The sequence below is a fragment of the Frankliniella occidentalis genome, unplaced genomic scaffold (assembly GCF_000697945.3).
Source record: "Frankliniella occidentalis isolate FOCC.00 unplaced genomic scaffold, Focc_3.1 Scaffold43, whole genome shotgun sequence".
Taxonomy (NCBI): domain Eukaryota; kingdom Metazoa; phylum Arthropoda; class Insecta; order Thysanoptera; family Thripidae; genus Frankliniella; species Frankliniella occidentalis.
The window spans coordinates 306,008-316,875 of NW_026267173.1; the positions used below are offsets into that span (position 1 = coordinate 306,008).

Here is a 10,868-nt window from a genome sequence, read left to right on the forward strand (position 1 = left end):
GTGTGTGTGTGCGTGTTTGACCGCGCCTTACCCGCCACTCTTGTTGTCTATTTGGGTGGTCCATTAGCATGTTCTTCTTGTTCACCCATTCTTACTCGTCGAGACCTCTGGCGCTGGCGGGCGCGTGGAGGCCACGGCGAGCCGGGGGGACCAGGACTGCGAGGCCTGCGTAGTATGTGTACTTACATACTCCTCCTTGTTTGCAGCCCCGGCAGGGGGAGAGACAATTGAGTTTTTGTAATGTTTTCTGACCGATTTAGTTTTATTATTGACGGTTTGCTCGCGCACCTTCTTCGACTGCGCTCGCGCAAAGGACTTTTGCGCTACGCATATTAATACTTTTTGCATTACAATGGCCATGATCATCATGCTCGTTGGGGAGTCTGCGCGCTGGTGGTGGTGCAGGGCCGCGGAGCAGAAGGCATTGCGACAAGTCGGCGACCAGCCCAAGGTGGGCCAGCCGGCGCACCAGACTGCCCATATCGGGCGTGCCACCGAACCGAACCCCGGACCCGGACCTGGACCCTCAGACCGCGTGAGCGTGATACCGGAAAGGTCCGCGTCATGTGGTAAGGGACTCGGCTCGGTACCTCTCTGATCAAGGGGAGATCGACTGAATGAAATTTACGAAAATCGGATCAGAACATGGATACCATGTGCGGTCGGATTACCCACAGATTATCACGCCAGTCCTCATGATATGAGAGGGTCATATGGGACTCAAAAACGTGTTCGTGTTACTCTCCCGGATCACTATTTGGATCACCATTGTTTGCCGTTGGTTAACTTCTGGATGACCTTTCTCCAGTAGCAGATAACCCAAATCGATTTCTACTAGGCCTCACGATCGATCATACTTCGTGTCCTTCCCCGCTTGACTCCAGACGGCCCCGCACCGGCCCCGCAAGGTCCCCGATGGCATCGTCCCCCTCCCACACCCCTGTACCCAGCTCTTCCCCCTCTTTACCCCCTTCTCTTTCCCTTCTCACTCACCGCGCACCTGACAGGACCGAAATAGACACCCGTTCACTGTCCCCGTGTAGTGCGGCGCCCGGCGGCCCGGCTAGTTAAAGCCCACTCCTCCCCGACGCCTTACGCGCACGCACACACACGCACGCACACGCACGCACGCACACACACACACACACACACACGTGCACTCGGGCCCGCGCGCTTGCTTTTTCGGGAGTGTCCTCCTGCCCTGCTGAAAGAGCCCACAAAAAATGTTCTCCCTATTTAGACTGTTTGTTTTTTTGTTCCATTCCACCGTCGTAAACTAGTGACCCACTTTTCTGAACTCATCGCTCGCAACGACACACATGCAAGACGTCGTCATATATACGCACTGGCAAACCACGTCCAAAATGCCCATATACTATCTCGACCCATTTTCCCTTTCGCCTCCACATTGTAAAGCTCTTCGTTTGCGTGTGCTGCTTGCAATGCCAGGGTATTGACTTTTGATTCCACTAGGTAGACTGATTTACTCATGGGCGATGGGATCACGACAAGGGAGTTTTTCATACCGCCGGGAACATGTTCGGCTCGGCCAATCAGGGAACATCCTGAGCAAACCAATCACCCAAATCACTTACAATACATACTGAGTCTTGACTCCCAATCGGAGCAGCGGCAGGTGGAGCTATATCACATCCACCCCGACTCGCCACCGCCCCCCCCCCCTCTCTCTCTCTCCTACGCGGGCGCCTTGACTTTACTGTCCGTTTTTGCATATCGTCTGTCGGTCGCGTGTTTGTCAGCGCGAGAGCTGCACAACGAGACCCGCGGCCTCCCATTTAAGGCGCTCTCGCTGCTTTTGCAGACGTGCGGGGGGACGTCTTCTTCTTCTGCTGGGCGCGGCGTGTCAAATAGCGCGAGGGCGGCACGGACTTGTCATAAGCAAACTGACCGCGCTGGCCTGAGTCACGACCACGATGGCCACAACACACACACACACAAACACACATGAGCACGAAGCGGACACGCTCGCGAGGTTCGCGGAAGGAAGAGAGGCTATTCGATTTAAATGGCAGCTGCTGATGGCTGCGCGACCAGACCAGGCTGGCCGGGCCGTTGCGGGACGCCAAATGTCGGCCGGTCCTTTGCTGCCCTCTGCCCCATTCCCCCCTGGCAGCCTCTGCACTGCAAAATGCTGGCAGAGAAAATGTTCAAATTGCAAAAAAGAAAAAAAAATTCTTCGCAACCTGCAAAACATTTTGAACCATTGCATAGTTCTTTGCAAGCTCTGACAAACTATTTATTTGCAAGAGGCGAACAAAAAGTTTGGAACGATTCTGACTGCCTCAGCCTGCAGAAACGTCTTCGCAATACAAACCGATTCATTGCAACAGTGCAAAGAATTGTGTGTGTCCAATATTTTTCGACACATGCACTGTAATTTTACAATATGCTGTTGAACGACAAAACGAGTGTTTTTATTTTTGTTTGTTTTTCGCAGGTGGCATGACTCTCGGCCGCCGCAGGTGATCCACGGACAGGACGGCGACAGGCGCTCGGCATGGACAACAACAACCTCGGTAAAAGCACGAAACTTTTCGAAATTTATAGACCACTTTCTGATTATAACCAAATAAACGGTCTTAAAATTTGTGTATTCCTTAAATATTACAAGCGGTCCATTATTGTTTTCACAGGAATAGAAATGCATTGGTGAATTTTTGATTTCCGCTGTACATATTTTACTTGCAGCATGGTATTTTGAATACGCTTTTTATGGTAGCGAAGGCAACTGCACCACCTCCACTGCAGCACAAATTGCAGAAAATGCAGTTATACTTGGCTATTTGCAACTCTGGAAGGTCTAATGAAACTAATCTATTTTGAAAAAAAGTATTTCAGTAGTCGTTAATGTCGGTAGTTGTTTTCAATGCGATTAACTCCGTACAAGCACAAGCTCGATGCCACTCACTTCACACTTTATAGCAAACTCTGACTCTCTTTTAGCACAATTCAGTAGATCAGTAGTTCAGTAATCTGCTAACGTTTATTTGTAATTTTGAGGTTTTCTTTTTTTAGTATTTGCATCCACTGCTTCTGACGCTGTGCAGTTTTCATAGCACCTGCTGCTGGCCCCACTGCTGTTGATATCGATACACTGCCGCAATAAGCCTCACCTTGATCAGACTGTGCTGCACACTGCCCATATTTGTCTGGTCGGTTCGAGTTAATTTTCCTCCTCCACCCCGAGCAACTTACATTTCAGGCCAGTTTCTGAACGATTGAATATTCGGACACGCCCCACCCCCCAACTGGCGTTTGGCTGGCGTTCGCGTTTCGCACGCGACTGCTCGTCCTCCGCCTGCTGTGTGTTGTCGGCGGGAGCCTAGACCGCGAATGTCAGATTAGAGGAGAGCGCGGGCCACGCCCCGCCACGCCGCCTCGCGGCTCGAAATAACCTTTGTGTGATTCAGACGGGACAAAATCAAAGACTGTCGCCTTGCCGGTCACCGCCTGTCCTGCTTCGGCTTCGGCAGCGAGGCGAAGGCGCTGACACTGATGGTGACAGCATATACTTTTGACAACATTCATTCATTATTTTTCGTTGACGTACGTCCCCTTTTTCGGGCGCACTAGTTTCCACCGGGAAACAAGCAAGTCTTGGTTCATTATTTTGCCGAGACTTTCGAGGAAACTGACTTACCCCTGCCGAATATATACTCTTCATGAGTATAACATTGGGAAGACGAAATGCTCATATTTTCCAACACTCATCATATACTTCTCACTCTTTTACAGAAATAAAATAAAACAAGTTTGCTGTGTCTTGGGTCGCTGTTAGGCCCTTCATTGTCATGCGCTTGCGCTTTCGCGAACGCGTCCCCGCCTTTTGGCCGCCCACGCCAGCGCCGGGGCGGGCGCCGCGATTCGACGCTTCCGAATAACACGACGTCGCTCTCTCCCCCGTTTCCCTCCCTCTGCGTCCATCTCCCCGACTCTTTTGTTCTGACGCAGCCCTGCAGGGAGGGACCCGGGGACCCACCCGCGGCAGCGTTCCAAACCGTGCCTCACAGTCTGCGTTTTGTAAACATGTGTGCTGTTGCGGGGGAAGTGGGGGAGATGGTGGTTGGGGAGGGGGGTAGCGGTAGAAGAAGGAGAGAAATGCGTCGGGCTCACCGTGTGAGTTACCATGTAGCAACACACGAGCAACAAGTTGGAGGCGACGTCGCACCTCGGCCGCAGCAGTGGCGCGCTTATATAAATAATGCGAGTTGAACGAACCCTTTCGTGTGATTGGCTTTCATCTAACCTACTTTCGGTGCAGGGCGCGGGGCTGCGACGAAGCGCGCCGTTCGCTCCGTGCCAACTACACCCCCACCCTGCATCCCCACCCGCCCCCGCCGCCGGCCCGTCCAGCCCCAAAGAGCGATGTGTCTGGTCGGCTGTCCACGCGCTTGATATTAGTTTTAATTAATACCGCATGTCCTCCTGATGTCATCCTCTTATTATTTTTCTTTACATACAAAACTGACGAAGTAGCAAGAATAACAACTTAGTGATTTCCTCTTCGCATCCAATCCCAAATAATTTAACTATTTCCAACCCGTCTCAGAGAGGCTGTGGTTTCGATTTCCTTTTCCTTCGAACCTTCCCTTCGTCCTTTTCCCTGCCGTCGTCCTCGCCCCGGCGCCGTGCGACTCGGCAACCCAACCTACTTATACGCCGGGCCTGCAGCCCGTTCCAGGAGCCCCGCCCCTGACTGTGTCCCCTTCCGTTCGGTTGTCCTAGGGGCTGTTGTGTCGTGTTGAGGTCCTGGAGGAGAGGGTCCTGGTCCTGAAAGCGGCCCGCGGTCGTCCTCAAGTAAGAACCAGGTAAACTGAAATAAAAAAAAATAAAAGCAAAAGTATGAAAAAGTGTGGCAAGTGAGTGGCTTCGGAATGTAAAGCGAAAGAGATTATTGATCTGCCTGGCTGTGCTGCATTTTTTTCAGGACCCTTGTGTACTATGAGCTGACCTTTTGCCTCGCCTGCGCGTAATTTCGATATACTTTAGACGGCACGGTGTGTGGGGGCAGTGGGGAATTTACTAACAGCGGCCGCTCGCCCGGCCTTGCCTACTTGCAGATAGCCTGCTCGACGACCTGCAGTCCTCTGTGGGTCGGGTGAACGGACCCAACGGGCACCTCGGGCACGTCAGCAGCAGCACCACCACCGGCGGCGTCAACATGTCCACCACGGGGTACCGGGAAGTGTCCCGCACCATGACCACGCAGGCCACGGGCCAGCTGCCCAGCACCACCCGCGAGTACCAGATCGAGTACCTCTCCCCCGCCAACTCCACCACCGTCCCGGAGGAGAGGGCCCCCTCGCCGGGCGTCTTCAACTCGTCCGAGTACTCGGTGAGCAGCCTCGGGGAAGGGAACGCCGGTGGAGTAGGCAGTCCCGTTAAGCACCGCTGCCGAGCTGGTCTGCCTACCTCCAGCCCTGCAGGCGCCTGTGCGGCAGGCAGTCCCGTTGAGCACAGCTGCTGGGCAGGCCTGCCTACCTCAGCTCTGCAGGCGCCTGTGCGGTAGGCAGTCCCGTTAAGCACCGCTGCCGGACTGGTCTGCCTACCTCCAGCCCTGCAGGCGCCTGTGCGGTAGACAGTCCCGTTAAGCACCGCTGCCGGGCAGGCCTGCCTACCTCCAGCTCTGCAGGCGCCTCCACTCACTAACGTCACAACCGACACTCGTCCGTTTGCAGAGTGGGCTGGAGCGGCACGGCAACGCCACGTCGGCCTACAAGACCGCGTCGTACGAGTACAAGAGTTCGACGGGCTCCTCGGCCAACGCCGCGCTGCTGAGGGAGACGGCCGACACGCTGAGCCAGGCGCGCGCCATCACAGACCTCGGCCAGAGCAACATCGCGGAGCTCGACACGCTCCTGGACGACCTCAACTCGGCGCAGCGGGCGGGATTCAACCGCGAATACCAGAGTGAGTAGTATATCAAGAACGAGTTATAACTTTCAAGAAATTTTCGGAAGAGTGCCTTCTTACCTTATCCCTGCGTTGCTTGTTTGCAGTCACCACCACGACCAGCCGCGATGGGTAGTAAGTAGAACGAAATTGAGGTTTTGACGCTCGTCCCCTTTCGTTCGACCAAGCCTCACACATAGCAACGCTTTTGCAGCCAGCCACTCCCGGTGCAGCACATCAGCCGCTCGGCGCAGCGGTCCTCGCAGCGGTCCTACAGCGAGCAGCGCTACGGCTCCGTCAACAAGGACCGGCAGTCGCCCAGCCCCGGCCCCATCCGGCAAGTCGGCTCCTCCAGTCTGGATAGGGGTGAGTGCAGGCGTTTGACGAAAGTTTTCATCCGTGACACCCCCTCCTACGTCTTGTGAGTTATCGTCTCGGTTATCGCTGTTCTTGTTTTCCGCAGGGCTGACCTCGTCCAACTCCAGGGAGGTGTACAGCAGCAGCTCCAGGACCACGTCGCCGTCCCCGGCGAGGAGGGAAATCCCGCCTAGTCCATCCGCAGGAAGGCACATCGTCGAGCACAATGTCTACCGGTCGGTCCCGCTCTGTCCCCGGCTACCAGGAGGCTGATCGAAGAGATCTCGGTTTCTTCGACTTCCGGTTTCGTTCTCGGGTGCAGTACTGCAGTACCCAAAATTCTAGTATTTTGTCTCTAAAAAGGAAACAGAAAAACTACAGTTTTGGCGACTTTTTCTGAGATGGGTACCGGAAGTCTACAAATTTCGGGAGCTCCCCGATCAGCCCTCAGCCGCGATGGCATCAGTACTAACGTCCCGTTTTCGTCTCTAGGTCGTACGACTCGAGGACGGGCGGCGGCTCCTCGTCGACCTCGACCACGACGCGCTACAGGGACGCCTCCCCGCCCAGGGACCGCGTCCGGCCGCCGTCCCCGGGACTCCTGCCAGCGGGGGTGGGGCTGCCCGACTACCCGGTGACCGGCGCGGCCAAGGTGTCTACCCTCGTGCGCGAGTACGAGCGCAGGGCGAGCCAGGAGGAGCGGGAGGCCAGCCTCACGAGGCGCTCGCCGTCCCCCGCGCGCTCCCCGGTGCCCCGGCGGAAGGTTTGGCAGGACTGCGTGTCCGTGTGTGTGTGTGTGACTTGCTGTGGTGTGGCGTGGTTTGTTTTTTTTATTTTCGATTTAAGAAAGTTTCTCAGTCTTCTGATTGGCGAGGGATTTTCGCTTGGTCGTTCCTCGTTCCGCATCAACCAGTGACCCGGTCGGAACTGCCTTTGCTATTATTGTCCCACTCGTTTAATTGTGAACCCCAATAATGCTGTCGGGGTGCCAAGAGGGTGCACCCCCTTTTCCTTTGAGGTGGAATTAGTGGTGATCCTGTGAAAACAATGCACGCTTGTGAGTGAATGCACCCGGCTGACACCAGCGCCACCCCATATTCATCAACGCCAGGTGGAAATGCTGTTTGTGTGTTTGAATCTCAAAAGAGAGAGTGATTTTGCGCTTAACATATTGAACCACAATGCTCCCACCCCGTTAAAAAATGTCTTACTGTAGTTCACACCACACAATAATTAGTTTGCATTTGTTTTCGTGTGAGTGGGTTTTCGTTTCTCTTTGTGGTGTCAGGATCTCCTCGTTTGGGACCGATGTAAATATTTTTTTGAACTTGAGGTCACTTGTTTGTGAAATGTATACCTTTCGCCTACCGTCACACTCGGCAGCACGCTGCACACAACAGACCTGACAGTGCGACTGCCCCTTCGGCAGAGTTGGGGGCCGGGTGGCGGCGGCAGCTCGCCCTGCGCCACATATCATGGAGCAAAATGAATTAGCTACATCAGCTAACGCAGTTGCAGCAGCTCAGAGTATTAGCTCGCTCAGCTAATGATTGGGTCATAATTAGCTCGTAGTTAGCTCATAATTAGCTAGGCGAAGTTTACATTCTGAGCTAAGGCTAAATTAGCAAGTGCTACTGCTATTTTAACTAATTCATTTTTTTGTTCAGTCTGAGGCCTCCTTTCTGACACCCTGCTCTCTGTCCTGTAGATGATGACCTCCTCGACGACCTACAACTACAGCAGCACCTCGTCGAGCGGGCAGCGGCCGGACCCGCCGCGAACGCCGCCGCCGCACCGCTCGCCCTCGCCCGTGTCCTTCCCCTCGCCGCCCGAGCCGCTGTCGGGCTACTCGTACCGCCGCGACGAGATGTCCAGCTACTCCAACTCCAACACGAGGCAGCGGTCGAGGTCGCGGTCGCCGCCGCCGCGGCCCTTCCCCACCGACCACACCGTGTACCAGGTGGACCGCGTGGAGCGCGTGCACCGCGAGCCCGTGCTCCAGCCGCGGCCCTTCCCCACGCCCTCGCCCACCTTCCACGGGGACCAGCGCCCGCCCAAGGAGCTCAACGAGCTCATGTCGTCCTTCACCGAGACCGACATGGTGAGCGAGAGAATTTCGGTGGCTTGGCGAACCGCTTCCCATCGTCGGACAAATTACTTACCTCTTACTTACTTACCTTTTACTTACTTACCTCTTACTTACTTACCATCTTTCTTACTTTCTCCTTCCTGTCCTGCAGGGTCACGTGAGCGTCCGTCAGCACGCCCTGGACCTGGAGCAGCGCGCTCAGCGGCAGCAGCAGCAGGCACCGCCCGCGCCGCCCACCCCGCCGCCCGCGCGCAAGGAGGAGGCGATCGTGTCCAGGAACGTGGCCGGCCCGCCCGTCTACTACCCGCCCGGCGTCGAGATGTTCCAGACGCGAGAGGAGTCGCACGCCCAGAGCGCGGTGAGTGTGAGTCGTGATCATGACCCAAATCATGGTTATCACCCTTGTTCTGGTATGACTTGCTGTTGCTGTTACCGGAACAATCATGACCATGGCCAACAAAATCATGATCAACGGTTCAGAATTCAATTTCTCGTATCGATCGCGCAGCCTGTCCTGTCGTCGGCGTCCCCACTCATCGCGTTCGTTGCTGTTTCAGGGTGGCGGTTACCAGGGTAAGGCCAAGGCCAAGTACGAGTACAAGATGAAGCAGCGCAGCAAGGAGTCGAGCAAGACTGGCAAGGCCGTGGTCCCGGTGTGCCTGCCGCTCTGCTGCGCCATGCCGTGCACCATCATGTAGGGCGTCCCCGCCAAACGCGCGATGAAAACAAATAATTGGAGTGTCCATTTCAATCGGACGCGAAACGGACGACCGTCAGTCTGGGACATATTATGTGCATAATACTTCTGTACATAGCGGGTGTGGTGAACCAACTTAGCGATGCGCGTTTCGAACAGGAATACTAACTAACGTGGATATAAAACGAGTACTTGAAATATCAAGAGGGAATTCCAGAAGCTCTTTGCAAGATGAGCTGAAGCGGAAAAGCCTACTTTCTCACGTTTCGGATGCCAAGATCAGTGATTTTTATTTTTTATGATTATTGGATAATCCTTCGAATGACTTGTAAGATTATTTATTGAACATAAAATTAGGGCGTGCCTTCATTCATCGATATGTCGTCGTCTGTGCCGACGAGTTCTCACTAATACTTCGCCTTTGACTTACGTAGCAATAGTTGTCCTCTCAATCATCACATGCATTGTCTCTGTTAATGTGCCAAACTCTGTACGTATTTATACATACTTTTAACTTCCTGCCAAGTGCCGTTACCGTTGTATTTTCTCACCATGTTTTGACTTATTAACTAATTAAACTTTTACAGAAAACTTATTTGCCGTGTTCATTTGAAGTACAAACAAAACATCTGACCCCCTCCCCACCCACTCTGTTTCGTTCCACCTATTCAAAACCTAGCGAAACGTGTCAAACTCGTCGCACGACACACTGATAAACTCGCAGCCGTAGTTATGGGTGTGTCTAGTGCAGACACTGTCAGAGGATTATATCTGAAATTGAAATTCTATTTTCACTTTTTTGGCGTTTCATGAAGACAATCTGCTGTTTTCGGTCTTATCAGGCAACCCCCTCGGTGGTACGCGTTCCTTGTCTGTTCAAACGGTTCAGCCCGCGTTATCAAAAGATGAGGCCGTCCCGGCCCACATTTGACGTCAGGCGTGCGGCAGGTCCGGTAGGTCGGGTGAGGTCGGGGCTGCGCCGAGGCTGTGCTGCTCCACCCCCTGCCCGGCTATCGGGGCTGAGCGCCCCGGGCCCCCGGGTCGGCTGTCCGCGCTTGGGCCTGGTTGGGTTATCGCCTGGCTGAACCGACCGACACCTGTGTTGAAGCAGTTGAAGGTGGGCTTTCAGTGTGTCGCTAGCCGCCCGGCCCGCGACTCGGTACCCGCCACATCACGAGCGGTTTTGTCGCCATCGCCTTTGCGCCCAATCGGCACAACCACAACGACCATGTTTGGCTGCGACGAAGAGTGCCAGGAAAACCTCATACACTATGTAAGCAATTATTGCATTCTGTTTAAAATACAAGGTAGACGCACGTTAAAACCGTGTGAAGCTGAGCTAAATGTGCGTCTACCTTGGCCTGCAGCGCGCTAAAATTAAAAGGATTTCGCGATTTTGGTTGGCATGCCTGTCCACCTCACATCTCACGTCTCACGCCAGGCGCCTCACTTCACGCCGTCTTCCGGGCGGTCTCCCCTTGCGCTTCCTGACAGAGCTGAGCATTTAAAGTTAAAGTTTAATTTGAAATTCAAGTTAAGCTCAGCAATAAGCTCAGCAATAAGCTCAGCAATAAGCTCAGCAATAAGCTCAGCAATAAAACTATTGACGAGGAAACAGTCACTAAAAGGATTCAGAGGCGGAAACGAAACGCGAGACCGATTGTCAAGCTAGCCGTCACGGAAGTCGGCTCCCTGTAGGCTGCGAAAAGCTTATGGAGTGCAAAAATTGCTCCGGCGTTTTGTGAGCTCTAAATTCACACTTACGCAATGAGTAACATTCAATGTTATGTATGTATTGGCCAATAATGCGAA

The 10,868-nt window shown here is 54.0% G+C and overlaps 1 protein-coding gene across 4 annotated transcripts in view; it reads left to right on the forward strand.

The window, feature by feature from the left end:
• The window catches only part of LOC113217348 (serine/arginine repetitive matrix protein 2), a 19,305-nt gene extending 9,654 nt beyond the window's left edge, over positions 1 to 9,651 (forward strand). Inside the window, exons 2-12 of one of the 4 annotated variants that reach the window (XM_052266826.1) lie at positions 2,459 to 2,537; positions 4,703 to 4,829; positions 5,082 to 5,356; positions 5,700 to 5,931; positions 6,021 to 6,048; positions 6,128 to 6,279; positions 6,377 to 6,506; positions 6,763 to 7,033; positions 7,979 to 8,371; positions 8,511 to 8,717; positions 8,917 to 9,651. In XM_052266826.1, coding sequence (XP_052122786.1) covers positions 5,183 to 5,356; positions 5,700 to 5,931; positions 6,021 to 6,048; positions 6,128 to 6,279; positions 6,377 to 6,506; positions 6,763 to 7,033; positions 7,979 to 8,371; positions 8,511 to 8,717; positions 8,917 to 9,057 — 1,728 coding nt within the window. In that variant the 5' untranslated portion in view covers positions 2,459 to 2,537; positions 4,703 to 4,829; positions 5,082 to 5,182 and the 3' untranslated portion in view covers positions 9,058 to 9,651. The remainder of the gene's footprint in view (positions 1 to 2,458; positions 2,538 to 4,702; positions 4,830 to 5,081; positions 5,357 to 5,699; positions 5,932 to 6,020; positions 6,049 to 6,127; positions 6,280 to 6,376; positions 6,507 to 6,762; positions 7,034 to 7,978; positions 8,372 to 8,510; positions 8,718 to 8,916) is intronic. The other 3 variants (XM_052266825.1, XM_026437209.2, XM_026437211.2) reach the window with 3 other exon arrangements.
• The last annotated feature ends 1,217 nt before the right edge of the window (positions 9,652 to 10,868 follow it).